General features: G+C 49.7%; 1 protein-coding gene across 2 annotated transcripts in view; it reads left to right on the top strand.

Moving 5' to 3' along the window:
• The first annotated feature begins 2,560 nt into the window (after window positions 1–2,560).
• Window positions 2,561–16,266, top strand: part of HSPA12B (heat shock protein family A (Hsp70) member 12B) — a 103,935-nt gene continuing 90,229 nt past the window's right edge. Inside the window, exons 1-2 of one of the 2 annotated variants that reach the window (XM_089662207.1) lie at window positions 2,561–2,687; window positions 13,147–13,192. In XM_089662207.1, the coding sequence (XP_089518333.1) occupies window positions 13,150–13,192 (43 nt within the window). In that variant the 5' untranslated portion in view covers window positions 2,561–2,687; window positions 13,147–13,149. Of the gene's footprint in view, window positions 2,688–8,454; window positions 8,567–13,146; window positions 13,193–16,266 lie in introns of those variants that run through there. The other variant, XM_089662208.1, reaches the window with a different exon arrangement.

Genomic DNA, 16,266 nt, shown 5'->3' with positions numbered 1-16,266 from the left:
GTTCTTTCACCCCTTCCCTTTAAATCAGGGGTCTCCAAACTGTACAAACAATGGGCCAGTGTACTATCCTTCAGACTTTAGGGGGGCCGGATTGTGGCCAGCTGGGGTAGAAAATGTCCCGGGCCTAGCATCAGTGAGAATACAGAGGGCGTCAGGGTTGGTGGCCGGTAGGGTGAAGAGTGATGCCCCATCATTGGTATCAGTAGGAGGTATAGTACATCCTCATTGGTCTTAGTGGAAGAAATATGCCCCATTGTTGGTGTCAGTGGGAGGAATAGTGCATCATATCATTGGGAGCAATAGTGCTCCAAGGGCCAGATAAAGGCTAGCAAAGGGCCACATCTGACCCTCAGGCCACAGTTTGGCGACCCTTACTTTAAATAGTTCAGGGGGATGGATTTATTTATTTATTTCTGGTACTTATATAGCGCCGTCAATTTATACAGCACTTTACATATATATTGTACATTCACATCAGTCCCTAACCCTCAAGGAACGTACAATCTAAGGTCCCTAACTCACATTCATACACATACATACTAGGGACCAGGGGCGGACTGACAACTCATGTGGCCCCCGGGCAATAGGGGATCATGGGGCCCCTGTGTCCTTGCCCAAACTCAAAAAAGCCTATGAAAAAGGTACCAGGGGCATCTCATGGGGCCCCCTACTGACCACGGGCCCTCGGGCAGTGCCCGAGTTTCCAAATGGTTAGTCAACCCCTGCTAGGGACAATTTAGAAAGGAGCCAATTAACCTACCAGCATGTCTTTGGAGTTTGGGAGGAAACCGGAGTACCTGGAGGAAACCCACACAGGCACAGGGAGAACATGCCAACTTCAGGCAGGTGGTGCCATGGTTGGGATTCGAACCAACAACCCGAGTACTATCAGGTGGAATTGTTAACTATTTAGCCACTGTGGATTGGCTGATTATGTGACCACTGTGATTGGCTGTCACAGTGGTCACATGATCAGGAGCTGCTTTAGCGGGCTAATGATCATGACAGCTTTGACAGCTCGGTCTCTGTGCTGGGGAGCGTACAGTGAGCACAGAAACAACAGCCGCCCAGTGATGTAGCTGTTAAGTGCGGTGCTTTATGTCCTGGGTGGTCATAAAGGGGAAAAAGTGTTGCCTATGGACAATTTTGGACCAAAAAAACACAGTTTTTTGAAGCTTGACATGTTTGGTATCTATTTACTCAACTCAATATATGTCATACAGCACAGGTGTCAAACGGGCAGCCCTCCAGCTGTTGCCAAACTACAAGTCCCATGAGGCATTGCAAGATTGACAGTTACAAGCATGACTCTCAAAGGCAGAGGCATGATGGGACTTGTAGTTTGGCAACAGCTGGAGGGCCGCTGGTTTGACACCCCTGAAAAGTAGACCTAATCGTTAAAATCTTGTCGAAGCTTTAACATGATCCTATCATTTCAAATAATAGTTTTCAATAGTTGTAAACCAGTAGCTTTTATTAAGGGCCAAGTTACATATTTGCAGTGAGTCAGGGCGCATCTTTTTATACGCATTAGCGCGCATCGCCTCAAAGCAGCCTATTAAAAATAGCCAATGCACCTGAAGCATGTCAAAAATCAGGCCTGTCCTATTTTTTGAATGAATGTCACCACAACACATCAGTGCGCGTAACGTGTATTGCAGTAACACGTGCCTTAAATGCAGGGGCGGACTGACAACTTATGGGGCCCCTGGGCCATTGGGGATCATAGGGCTCCTGTGTCCTTTCCCACACTCAAAACACACCCAAAAAAGCCTATAAAAAGGTACCAGAGGCATTTTATGGGGCCCCCTACGGACCCCGGGCCCTCGGGCAGTGCCGAGTGCTCGAATGGATGCAAGACCACAGATGTAAAAGGGCCTTACAAAATCCCTGGTGACCCTTACATGGAGGTATTTGTTCAGGTAGTTCCTGTTATAGGGTGACAACACCGCATCCCTGTCTCCCTGCGTTGTCACCCAGACCTCCAACAGAGACTACGATTGGCCTTTTTTTTTAACTCAAATTAGGCAGGGATGCTCCATTGTTGTCACCACCAGGAAACCCACCCTGAGAGATGCCATGCAGTCAATGCATGTAGATTGGAAGTTGCTGCAAAGAGACTGCAGGAGATTGACAGCACAGGGATGCAACAAAAAAAAACTCAAGCAAGTATAGTAAAAAAAAAAAAAAAATAAAGAGAATAATTGTTAAGAAAACTAAATATCATTCCGTCAGGGTTGATATCTACTTGAGGGTTAGGTCAGCGTAAACAATGAGCCAAATTTTAGCAAAAAAAAATTGGACAAATTCTTTATAAACAGAGCCCAGTGATCAGAATTCTCCTTTATAAACAGGTAAACCGATGGCTATCCTCCATGAAAGTCAACCATATGAAGGGGACCTGCACAGGGGAGAAGGAGTAGTGGGAGCCCCATGGCAGAGTGTGCTGGGTATCCATGCCCCCCTCCCTGGGGGCTCCTGGGGGCCCTCCTCCCTCCCTCCTTCCTCTCCTGCATCTGGCAACTTAAGCCGGAGCTGGGCTGGGACGGCTCTGCCCAGAGGAAGGCAAGGAGGGAGGAGAGGGATAATGAGCTGAGCCTGCCACAGGCGACCACAGAGTCTTATGTGAGCCCCACAAAGAGGATCAGCGCTGCGTCTGCACGATTCACCGCTCTCTCCGAAAAAAGGTACCATGGGGGGGGGAAATCTGACTTCCTATACCTGGGGAGGGGGTTCTGTGATCCGTTTGTTCCATAAGATTCGTCAGCCTTTCCAACAAAAGGAAACGTGGGGGGGAAATCTATTCTCCTGTACCTGGCTGGGGTCTGTGCTCTGTCCATTCCACAGGATTCACCACCCTCTGCGAAAATAAGGTACCATATCTTCCTATATATGGGGGAGGGGGTTCTAAGATCCGTCTGTTCCATAACATTCACCAGCCTCCTCAAAAAAAAAGAAACTGTGGAGAGATATCTACTTTCCTATACCTGGTGGGGGTCTGTTCTGCAAGATTTGCAAGCCTCTACGAAAAGAGGTACCATGGGGGGGATATCTAACTTCCTATACCTGGGGGAGGGGGTTCTAAGATCTGTCCGTTCCATAAGATTCAACAGCCTCTCTGACAAAAGGAACTATGAGGGAATATCTACTCTCCTATACCTGGTGAGGGTCTGTTCTGCAGGATTCACCAGCTTCTACGAAAAAAGGTACCATGGGGAGATATCTGACTTCCTATACCTGGGGGAGGGGGTTCTAAGATCCGTCCATTTCATAAGATTTGCCAGCATCTCCAGAAAAAAGGAACCGTAGGTGATATCTACTTTCCTATGCCTGGCGAGGGTCTGTTCTGCAGGATTCACCACCCTCTACGAAAAAAGGTACCATGGGGAGATCTCTGACTTCCTATACCTGGGGGAGGGGGTGTTAAGATCTGTTCGTTAAATAAGATTCGACAGCTTCTCCAAAAAAAAAGGAACCATGGGGGGGATATCTACTTTCCTATACCTGGCAGAGGTCTTTCCTGCAGGATTTGCCAACCTCTACGAAAAAAGGTACCATGGGGGGATATCTGACTTCCTATACTGGAGGAAGGTAGGGGGATTGTTTTCCGCTACGTAGGATTCATGGTCCCCTCCAACAAAACGTACCATGGGGGGCTATCTGACTTCCTATACCTGGGGGAGGGGGTTCTAAGATATGTCCATTTCATAAGATTCGCCAGCCTATCCGGAAAAAAGAAACCATAGGGGATATCTACTTTCCTATACCTGGTGAGGGTCTGTTATGCAGGATTCACCAGCCTCTACAAAAAAAGGTATCATGGGGAGATATCTGACTTCCTATACCTGGGGGAGGGGGTGTTAAGATCCATTTGTTCCATAAGATTCGACAGCTTCTCCAAATAAAAAGGAACCATGGGGGGATATCTACTTTCCTATACCTGGCAGAGGTCTGTTCTGCAAGATTTGCCAACCTCTACGAAAAAAGGTACCATGGGGGGATATCTGACTTCCTATACAGGAGGAAGGTAGGGGGATTGTTTTCTGCTATGTAGGATTCATGGTCCCCTTCAACAAAATGTACCATGGGAGGATATTTGACTTCCTATACCTGGGGGAGGGGGTTCTAAGATCCATCCATTCCATAAGATTTGACAGCCTCTCCAACAAAAGGAACCGTAGGGGATATCTACTTTCCTATACCTGGCGGGGGTCTGTTCTGCAGGATTCGCCAACCTCTACGAACAAAAGGTACCATGGGGAGATATCTGACTTTCTATACTGGGGGAAGGTGGAAGTCTGTTTTCTGCTTGGTATGTAGGACTCATGGTCCCCTCCAACAAAAGGTACCATAAGGGGATATCTGATTTCCTATACATGGGGGGGTATGTGCTCCGTTTGTTCCACAAGACTCACCACCCTCTCCAACAAAAGTTCTGTGATGGGGGAGTATCTACTTTCCTATATGTGGCAGAAGAGGTTCTGGGTTTTATCCATCCCATAAGATTTCCAACCCTCCCCTACAAAAGATGCCATGGTGGAATCTCTGACTTTCTACACCTGGGGGGGGGGGTCTGTTTATTGTCTATTCTACAAGATTCAGTCTGAAAAAAGGTACCATTGTGGTGGTGGAAATGGGGGGGGGGGTTAGTATCTACTTTTTTATATCTGGCGGGGGGCTCTGTGCTCTATCCCTTCCACAGGATTCACCTTCCTCTCCAACAAAAGCTATTATGGGGGGGGTATCTTCTGTCCTATACCTGGGGGGCTCTGCTCTCCATTCCTTATGCAGGACTCCCCACTCTCCAAAAAAGGTACAATGTAGGGGCTTCTGCTTGCCTATAGCTGGGAGGGTATCAGCTTTTCTATACCTGGGGAGTTCTGTGTTCTGTCTCTTCCACAGGATTGACCTTCCTCTCCAACAAGGTACCATGGGAAGACATGTGACTTCCTATACCTGGTGGAAGGTTTATGTTTAGTCCATTCTGAAGGCTTCACAGCCACCTCCAAGAAGAGGTACCGTGCAAGGGGGTATCTATTTTCCTGAGGGTTTGGGGGGAGAGGGAGTCCTGTGTTCCATCCATTACGTAAGATTCACTACCCTTTCCAACAAAAGGCACCATGATGGGGTATCTACTTTTCTTTACCTGGGGGGTTCTGTGCTCCAACCATTCTGCAGGATTTGCCAACTTATCCAACCAAAGGTACTTTGTGGAGATATCTGCTTTCCTATACCTGGGAGGAAGGTCTGTGCTCCAACCATTCTGCAGGATTTATCCCACAAAAGGTACTTTGGGGAGGTCTGTGTTCCATCTGTTCTGCAGGATTCTCTGCCATCTCCAACAAAAGATACCATAGAAGGGGGTCTATACTGGGGGAGATGGAGGGGGGTCTCGTGTTCTGTCTATTATGTAAGAATTGCTACCCTCGATAAAAAGCACCATGATAGGATATCTACTTTTCTATACCTGGGAGGCTCTGTGCTCCAACTATTTTTCAGGATTTGCTAGTCTCTCTGACAAAAGGTACCTTCAGGGGGGTGGGAGATATCTGCTTTCCTATACCTAAGGGTTCTCATTTCCACAGGTTTCACAGGATTCACTACCCTCTCGAACAAAAGGTACTATGGGGGATATCTACTTTCCTATAGAGGGATATCTACTTTCCTATAGAGGGATATCTACTTACCTATACCTGTCTTTGGTCCGTTCTGCAGAATTTTCCACCTCATAATAAAAAGCGTTTGGGATGGAGAAGTTTTCTTGTCTATACCTAGGGGGTTTTGTGACTAAACTAGATCTGCTACCCTCTCCAACAAAAGGGGGTTTCTGGTTCTCAATATCTAGAGAGGTTCTTTGTTCAATCCATTCAGCCGGATTTCAAAAGAAGGTGCTAGGAGGAGCTACCTGCTTGTCTTTACCTGGGGGGTTCCGTACATCAGTCATTCTGAAGGAATCACCACCCTCTCAGAGAAAAGATGGAGGGGCATCTATTTTTCTGGAGGGTTGCCTACTGCCCATCAGTTCTGCATGATTTTGCCACCCACCAAAAGAAGGCGATTCATACAAATGGGAACTGTCCCCAGAAACTAGGGACATCTGCTCATCTGATGCTCTGAGGGGTTATCTGCTTCCCTATACCTCATGGGTGGAATGGGGGGTTGGGGGTCTGTGCTCAGTACAGGACACGCCTAGAGAAAGATGTCCTTTTTGATTGGTGCCAGTTGCCACCAGTCATAAAGTGGCATGAAACCGGAGATGGTGTATCTGGTGGAGAGGTCTTGGTTGTAGATGGAGGTAGAGCCTTTCCATAAGGCTGGACATAGACATGAGATGACCTCCATGTTAGCACGCACCTTTGTAGGCAGATCTTAGGTGGGTTGAAAGGTCTGTCCTGGTGGGTCCCCCCATCTGAGATAAGGGTGCTGAGACTTAGCCTGTATGTCTGACTGCCCGAGTAGATCTGATAAGCCCCCTATGTGATAGTGTAGTGCAGGTGACAGGTTCTCTTTAGGAAATATCAGGGGTCTATTGGGCCTCTAATATCACCTGTGCTCTACTCTGTTGAAGCTGATCAAGCACAAACCATGGAATGACAACTGGCCAATCTGAACCCTGAAGTGATCAGAGCTGAGCGGGTCTCATGTAACCTGTCCCCAGGCTGTGATTGTCTCCTGAAAAATGTCCTCAGTCTCAAGTAACATCTCAAGCATGTTTGCTAAAAATGGTCTCTGAATATATCCTGTAGTATGTCTGCAGTCTCTGTTCATCTCCTGTACTATGTCTGCTGTCTCTGACATCTCTTGTAGTATGTCTGCAGTCTCTTATCATCTCCTGTAGTATGTCTCCAGTCTCTGACCATCTCTTGTAGTATGTCTGCAGTCTCTGACCATCTCCTGTAGTATGTCTCCAGTCTCTGACCATCTCCTGTAGTATGTCTGCAGTCTCTGACCATCTCCCGTAGTATGCCTCCAGTCTCTGACCATCTCCTGTAGTATATCTGCAGTCTCTGACCATCTCCTATAGTATGCCTCCAGTCTCTGACCATCTGCTCTAGTATTTCTTCAGTCTCTGACCATCTCCTGTAGTATGTCTGCAGTCTTTGACCATCTCCTGTAGTATGTCTGCAGTCTCTGACCATCTCCTGTAGTATGTCTGCAGTCTCTGACCATCTCCTGTAGTATGTCTGCAGTCTCTGACCATCTCCTGTACTATGTCTGCAGTCTCAGACCATCTCCTGTACTATGTCTGCAGTCTCTGACCATCTCCTGTAGTATGTCTGCAGTCTCTGACCATCTCCTGTAGTATGTCTCCAGTCTCTGACCATCTCCCGTAGTATGTCTGCAGTCTCTGACCATCTCCCGTAGTATGCCTCCAGTCTCTGACCATCTCCCGTAGTATGTCTGCAGTCTCTGACCATCTCCCGTAGTATGCTTCCAGTCTCTGACCATCTCCTGTAGTGTGTCTGCAGTCTCTGACCATCTCTTGTAGTATGTTTGCAGTCTCTGACCATCTCCTGTACTGTGTCTGCAGTCTCTGACCATCTCCTATAGTATGCCTCCAGTCTCTGACCATCTACTGTAGTATGTCTGCAATCTTTGACCATCTCCTGTACTATGTCTGCAGTCTCTGACCATCTCCTGTACTGTGTCTGCAGTCTCTGGCCATCTCCTGTACTGTCTGCAGTTTCTGACCATCTCCTGTAGTATGCCTGCAGTCTCTGACCATCTTCTGTAGTATGTCTGCAGTCTCTGACCATCTCCTGTAGTATGCCTGCAGTCTCTGACCATCTCCTGTACTATGTCTGCAGTCTCTGACCATCTCCTGTACTGTCTGCAGTCTCTGACCATCTTCTGTAGTACGTCTGCAGTCTCTGACCATCTCCTGTAGTATGTCTGCAGTCTCTGACCATCTCCTGTAGTATGTCTGCAGTCTCTGACCATCTCCTGTACTATGTCTGCAGTCTTTGACCATCTCCTGTAGTACGTCTGCAGTCTCTGACCATCTCCTGTAGTATGTCCGCAGTCTCTGATCATCTCCTGTAGTATTTTCGCAGTCTCTGACCATCTCCTGTAGTATTTTCGCAGTCTCTGACCATCTCCTGCCCTACAGTGCTGATCCCCCCTCGATCAAGAAATTTGAGCATCACTGCTTTGGACACTTCCTGGAACACATCCCTATAGGTACGCCCTTGCTACAAATGCAGCAACAATGTCATCCAGCCAATGAAAGGCACATTTCCTTTGTTTCCTGCTCCTCTAAAAATAATTTGAAGGGAGTTTATAATAGCTGGACCCCCCCCCCCCCTCCCCCGACCACCACCCTCAGCCACAATATATAAGCGGTGAAGTGGCGGCAGAGGAAGGAAGGGGTGTACAGAGGCAGGAGAGGCGTTGGGGCCCCAGACAGGAGCTGGAAGGGAGAGGCCGGGTGGTCCCCGGGTCCCAGGCTTTGGACGGTTCAGGTCTATGCTGTACTAGATACCATCTATGGATGTGATATAGAGAAGCAATCACAGTCCCTGGAGGAGCCCAAATCCTCGAGGAGGAAACCGCAAAGGCTTCCAAGGTACGGCTTGTTCCCAGGGGCGGACTGACCATTCCAGCACTCGGCACTGCCCAAGGGCCCGGGGTTAGCAAGGGGCCCCATGAAATGTCCCTGGTAGCTTTTATAGGCTTTTTTGGGTGTGCTTTGAGTGTGGGCGAGGACACAGGGGCCCCATGATCTCCTATTGCCCGGGGGCCCCATGAGTTGTCAGCCCGCTCCTGGTCCACAGTCATCTATTATTATGAAGGCAGTCATCTTAAAGGATAATTCCAGCCAATAGGGAATAGTTTATTTACAGGTGGAGTCTAGTGGGTGCATCAGTCCCGGGTTCCACCAGTGACAACCCAGCGCCATCATTCCCAACTATGTCCCTACCCACCTTTGTGTGTCCCAGCTCCTCCTACTCCTCCATAATACATTCAACTCTGGGCGGTATGGTGGGAACCCCTCATAATGGGCACAGCGGGCGTACAGACCCGGGAACTCAGCACGGGGATGGTGGGAACCCCTCATCATGGGCACAGCAGGTGTACAGACCCGGGAACTCAGCACAGGGATGGTGGGAACCCCTCATCATGAGCACAGCGGGTGTACAGACCCAGGAACTCAGCACGGGGATGGTGGGAACCCCTCATCCTGGGCACAGCAGGTGTACAGACCTGGGAACTCAGCACGGGGATGGTGGGAACCCCTCATAATGGGCACATTGGGTGTACAGACCCGGGAACTCAGCACAGGGATGGTGGGAACCCCTCATCATGGGCACAGCGGGTGTACAGACCCGGGAACTCAGCACGGGGATGGTGGGAACCCCTCATAATGGGCACATTGGGTGTACAGACCCGGGAACTCAGCACAGGGATGGTGGGAACCCCTCATCATGGGCACAGCAGGTGTACAGACCCAGGAACTCAGCACGGGGATGGTGGGAACCCCTCATCATGGGCACAGCAGGTGTACAGACCCGGGAACTCAGCACGGGGATGGTGTAAATCCCTCATAATGGGCACATTGGGTGTACAGACCCGGGAACTCAGCACGGGGATGGTGGGAACCCCTCATCATGGGCACAGCAGGTGTACAGACCCGGGAACTCAGCACGGGGATGGTGGGAACCCCTCATAATGGGAACAGCGGGTGTACAGACCCGGGAACTCAGCACAGGGACGGTGGGAACCCCTCATAATGGGCTCAGCGGGCGTACAGACCCAGGAACTCAGCATAGGGATGGCGGGAACCCCTCATAATGGGCACAGCAGGTGTACAGATACGGGAACTCAGCACAGGGATGGCGGGAACCCCTCATAATGGGCACAGCAGGTGTACAGATACGGGAACTCAGCACAGGGATGGCGGGAACCCCTCATAATGGGCACAGCGGGCGTATAGACCCGGGAACTCAGCACAGGGATGGCGGGAACCCCTCATAATGGGAACAGCGGGCGTACAGACCCGGGAACTCAGCACAGGGATGGCGGGAACCCCTCATAATGGGCACAGCAGGTGTACAGATACGGGAACTCAGCGCAGGGATGGCGGGAACCCCTCATAATGGGCACAGCGGGCGTATAGACCCGGGAACTCAGCACAGGGATGGCGGGAACCCCTCATAATGGGCTCAGCAGGTGTACAGACCCGGGAACTCAGCACGGGGATGGTGGGAACCCCTCATAATGGGAACAGCGGGTGTACAGATCCGGGAACTCAGCACGGGGATGGTGGAAACCCCTCATAATGGGAACAGCGGGCGTACAGACCCGGGAACTCAGCACAGGGACGGTGGGAACCCCTCATAATGGGCTCAGTGGGCGTACAGACCCGGGAACTCAGCGCAGGGATGGTGGGAACCCCTCATAATGGGCACAGCAGGTGTACAGGCCCTGCAATTCAATGTAGAGATCCCACTCATACAGCCTAAGAGACAGAAGAAAACAAACATGAAAATCTCAGTTTTGGGTGGACTGGCTCTTCGTTGTCACGTTTCATCCTTTCATACACAGACCTGTAGATTCTCGGTGACACCGGTAATGTGGTCGGCATCAGCAATGAATGGAAGACTGCTGAGATAAAACCTAAATGCCTTGTTTCCAACCAGTCAGAGCAGACTGATCACACTGGGAGAGAGGGATAGTATGGTGGATCCAGTGGGCACCTACTAAGTAGAAGGCAGGGGCAACTCATGGGGCCCCCGGGCAATAGGAAATCATGGGGCCCCTGTGTCCTTGCCCAAACTCAAAAAAGCCTATGAAAAAGGTACCAGGAGCATCTCATGGGGCCCCCTACTGACCCCGGGCCCTTGGGCAGTGCCCGAGTGCTCAGATGGTCAGTCCGCCCCTGGTAGAAGGTATCGGTTTCTACATAGATGATCGGGAACCAAACGTAGAAATGTGACTTCTTACACAAATGTTGAGGAGAATTATATGTGGCCGATCACATCTACACATCTACAAAAACTGACCACTCTGGGTCTTTCTGGGGTCAGGGATGGGTGGCGGCCGGCTGAGTCATCTTCCGTCTGCTCAGGTCTCTTTGAAGCTCTGGTGGTAAAACCTTCACGCTGGAGTTCCAGACTCAGCCCACATCACCCAGTCATGAGATCTATTGTGAGATCCTATTCTGATTTTCTATGCAGCAAGAAAAGTGAGACTCCGTGGCCTGTTGGTTAGAGCTGGGAACTCGGGTTCTTTGACACCGATAGTCTCATATATACTGATTTCCATTCAACACTTTTTTGGAGCAGCATCCACGTCTTCAAGGATGCCGATATATCTCAAATAATGGGAATCATCTCAGATAATAGATCTTTGCAGATCTATGCTGCTGGAGGCTCTTTTGATGCTGTATGCTGGGAGATCTATTGTTGCTAGGAGGGACATATTGTTGCTGAGGTGAATCTATTGTTACAGTACTGGGCGGGATCTATTGTTGCATGCGGATCTGTTGTTGCTGGGGGAATCTATTGTTACAGTATTGCATGGGATCTATTGTTTCTGGGGAATCTATTGTTTCTAGGGAGATATATTGTTGCTGGGGGAATCTATTGTTTCTGGGGGAATCTATTTTTTCTGGGGAATCTATTGTTTCTGGGGAAATCTATTTTTTCTGGGGAGATCTATTGTTGCTGGGGGAATATTTTGTTTCTGGGGGAATCTATTGTTTCTGGGGAGATCTATTGTTTCTGGGGGAATCTATTGTCGCTGGGGGAATCTATTGTTTCTGGGGGTTCTATTGTTTCTGGGGGGTCTATTGTTGCTGGGGAGATCTATTGTTTCTGGGGGAATCTATTGTCGCTGGGGGAATCTTTTTTTCTGGGGGAATCTATGGTTTCTGGGGAGATCTATTGTTTCTGGGGGAATCTATTGTTTCTGAGGAGATCTATTGTTTCTGGGGGGATCTATTGTCGCTTGGGGGAATCTTTTGTTTCTGGGGGAATCTATTGTTTCTGGGGAGATCTATTGTTGCTGGGAGAATCTATTGTTTCTGGTGGGATCTATTGTTGCTGGGGGATACCTATTGTTTCTGGGGGATTTATTGCTGCTGGGGAGGGAACTCTGTTGTTGCTGGCTGCAGGAGATCTATTGTTGCTGGGGGGATCTATTGTTTCTGGGAATCTATTGTTGCTGGGGGGATCTATTGTTTCTGTGGGGATCTATTGTTCCTGGTGGAATCTATTGTTTCTGGTGATCTATTGTTACAGTACTGCGTGGGATCTATTGTTGCCGGGGGAATATATTGTTTCTGGGGGGTCTATTGTTGCTGGGGAGGAAACTCTGTTGTTGCTGACTGCCGGGGATCTATTGTTGCGGGGATGTTATATTCTTGCTGGGGGTGTCTTAGAGAGACCAATCTATTTTTGTTGGCTGCTGGATGGTCTTTTGATGCTGTGTGCAGGGAGATCTATTGTTGCTGACAGGGGTCTATTGTTGCTGACAGGGGTCTATTGTTGCTGGGGTGGACCTATTGTTACAGTACTGTGTGGGATCTATTGTTGCTGTGGGAATCTAATGTTTCTGGGGATCTATTGTTGCTGAGGAGGGAAGTCTGTTGTTGCTGGCTGTGGGGATCTATTGCTGCGAGTGTGTTATATTCTTGCTGGAGGTGTCTTAGAGAGAGCAATCTATTTTTGCTGGCTGCATTGGATTTCTTTTAAGGCATTCTTTCTTGTATTTCATCTATTGATCCTGCCAGTAAATCTGTTGTTTTTCAACAGAACAAGGTGACTGGGCTCCAGCACACAGCCTGTGTTTGACAGCCTCAGCTCTGTTCCCGTGTGTTCCGTGATGGGGGGCGTCCCTTCTCTCCAATCAGCTCTGTCTGAGCTCTGCAGAATGTAACTTCAGCTACCCGCCTCCTCCTTTCTGACTGTATAAAATCTGTACAAATATAGATAAGAGAAGACAGCAGATAAAGAGGTACAACTTATGTAGGGGGATTTGTAGATCACCTGAGGCCGGTTACTTCACTCGGTATACTGTAAGGAAGGGCTTACATATGAATGAATGAACTGATATGTAACGATTATTAATGATTCTGCGATTTGATCTTGATTGATGATAATGAATAACATTTGTATCAATCTTCACCTGCCTTGTGTGTTCCAGAACATGACGACAATCCTGGACAACCGGATGCAAACGCTGCAAATCGGTGAGTGACTTCAGACATCGAATAATGATAGTATTGGGGGAACATGTGACCTCCTCCTACATGACACTACCTCAGCACCTGACCTGGGGGTTCCATGCAAATACCTGGGGGAACATGTGACCTCCTCCTGCATGAGAGTGCCTGACAGTGCCTGACCTCCTCCCACGTGACAGTGCCCCCTCTGACCTGGGGGTTCCATGCAAATACCTGGGGGTTTCATGTTTGGGGGAACATGTGACCTCCTCCTAAGTGACAGTGCCTGAGCACGTGACCTGGGGGTTCCATGCAAATACCTGGGGGAACATGTGACCTCCTTCTACATGAGAGTGCCTGAGCACCTGACCTGGGGGTTCCATGCATATACCAGGGTTTAATGTTTGGGGGAACATGTGACCTCCTCCTTCGTGACAGTGCCTGAGCACTTGACCTGGGGGTTCCATGCAAATACCTGGGGGAACATGTGACCTCCTCCCACCTGACAGTGCCTGACAGTGCCTGACCTCCTCCCACGTGACAGTGCCCCCCCTGACCTGGGGGTTCCATGCAAATACCTGGGGGTTTCATGTTTGGGGGAACATGGTACCTCCTCCTACGTGACAGTGCCTGAGCACCTGACCTGGGGGTTCCATGCAAATACCTGGGGGTTCCATGTTTGGGGGAACATGTGACCTCCTCCGACGTGACAGTGCTTCAGCACCTGAGCTAGGGGTTCCATGCAAATACCTGGGGGTTCCATGTTTGGGGGAACATGTGACCTCCTCCGACGTGACAGTGCTTCAGCACCCGACCTGGGGGTTCCATGCAAATACCTGGGGGAACATGGTACCTCCTCCTACGTGACAGTGCCTGAGCACCTGACCTGGGGGTTCCATGCAAATACCTGGAGGTTTCATGTTTGGGGGAACATGTGACCTCCTCCTATGTGACAGTGCCTGAGCACCTGACCTGGGGGTTCCATGCAAATACCTGGGGGTTCCATGTTTGGGGGAACATGTGACCTCCTCCCACGTGACAGTACCTGAGCACCTGACCTAGAGATCCCTAGAGGGGGGAAACTAAATGGCACCCCGAACCCAACATGGGCACCAAAAGGGTCCTACAGGGGAATGCATGGATATCAATGAGTTGGGGCCCTTTGGAGAGATGTTCTCATTCGCTCCATTGTCATCCCAATTTGCCATAAAACCTTCTCTTGGTGTTTTCTGGTGAAGCAACATAGGAAAAAAAGTGAAGGCTCCTCCCAGTTAGAGTGGGCCGGTTCCTCTACCTAGTCCAGGCGTCTCCAAACTTACTGTCCTTCCGACTTTAGGGGGGCCAGACTATGGTGAGTGGGAGTGAAGAAAAATACATAGTGCCTGTGGTCAGTTGAAGGAGGAAGTGTGCCCCATAATGGGTATCAGTGATAGGAAAAATGTCCTGTTGTTGGTGTCAGTGGAAGGAATAGTGCCCCATCATTGGTGTGAGAAGGAGAAATAGTGCCCCATTGTTGGTGTCAGTAGGAAGAATAGTACCCCATCATTGATCCCAGCGAAAGGAATAGTGTCCCATCATTGGTGTCAGTGGAAGAAATAGCCCTACATCATCTATGTTAGTGAAAGAAATACAGCTCCATTGTTGGTGTCATTGGAAGGAATAGTGCCCAATCATTGGTGTCAGTGGGAGGAATAGTGCCCCATCATTGGTGTCAGTGGGAGGAATAGTGTCTCATCATTGGTGTCAGTGGGAGGAATAGTGCCCCATCATTGGGATCAGTGGGAAGAATAGTGCCCCATCATTGGTGTGAGTGGAAGGAATAATGCCTCATCATTGGTGTCAGTGGGAGGAATAGTGCCCCATTGTTGGTGTCAGTGGGAGGAATAGTGCCCCATCATTGGTGTCAGTGGGAGGAATAGTGCCCCATCATTGGTGTCAGTGGGAGGAATAGTGCCCCATCATTGGTGTCAGTGGGAGGAATAGTGCCCCATCATTGGTGTCAGTGGGAGGAATAGTGCCCCATCGTTGGTATCAGTGGGAGGAATAGGGCCCCATCGTTGGTGTCAGTGGGAGGAATAGTGCCCCATCGTTGGTGTCAGTGGGAGGAATAGTGCCACATCATTGGTATCAGTGGGAGGAATAGTGCCCCATCATTGGTGTCAGTGGGAGGAATAGTGCTCCATCATTGGTATCAGTGGGAGGAATAGTGCCCCGTCATTGGTGTCAGTGGGAGGAATAGTGTCCCATCATTGGTATCAGTGGGAGGAATAGTGCCCCGTCATTGGTGTCAGTGGGAGGAATAGTGCCCCATCACTGGTGTCAGTGGGAGGAATAGTGCCCCATCACTGGTGTCAGTGGGAGGAATAGTGCCCCATCGTTGGTGTCAGTGGGAGGAATAGTGCCCCATCGTTGGTGTCAGTGGGAGGAATAGTGCCCCGTCGTTGGTATCAGTGGGAGGAATAGAACCCCGTCATTGGTATCAGTGGGAGGAATCGTGCCCCGTCATTGGTGTCAGTGGGAGGAATAGTGTCCCGTCATTGGTGTCAGTGGGAGGAATAGTGCTCCGTCATTGGTGTCAGTGGGAGGAATAGTGCCCCATCATTGGTGTCAGTGGGAGGAATAGTGCCCCATCATTGGTGTCAGTGGGAGGGATAATGCCTCATCATTGGCATCAGTGGGAGGAATAGTGCCTTATTGTTGGTGTCAGTGGGAGGAATAGTGCCCCATCATTGGTGTCAGTGGAAGGAATAGTGCCCTATCATTGGTGTCAGTGGGAGGAATAGTGCCCCATCATTGGTGTCAGTGGGTGGAATAGTGCCCCATCATTGGTGTCAGTGGGAGGAATAATGCCCCATCATTGGTATCAGTGGGAGGAATAGTGCTCCATCATTGGTGTCAGTGGGGGGAATAGTGCCCCATCATTGGTGTCAGTGGGAGGAATAGTGCTCCATCATTGGTATCAGTGGGAGGAATAGTGGCCCATCATTGGTGTCAGTGGGAGTAATAGTGCCCCATCATTGGTATTAGTGGGAGGAATAGTGCCCCATCATTGGTGTCAGTGGGAGGAATAGTGCCCCATCATTGGTGTCAGTGGGGGGAAT

The sequence above is a fragment of the Staurois parvus genome, unplaced genomic scaffold (assembly GCF_062004578.1).
Source record: "Staurois parvus isolate SC_StPar_1 unplaced genomic scaffold, SC_StPar_1.0 ptg001437l, whole genome shotgun sequence".
Taxonomy (NCBI): Eukaryota; Metazoa; Chordata; class Amphibia; order Anura; family Ranidae; genus Staurois; species Staurois parvus.
This window is presented reverse-complemented; position numbering and strand designations above follow the sequence as displayed.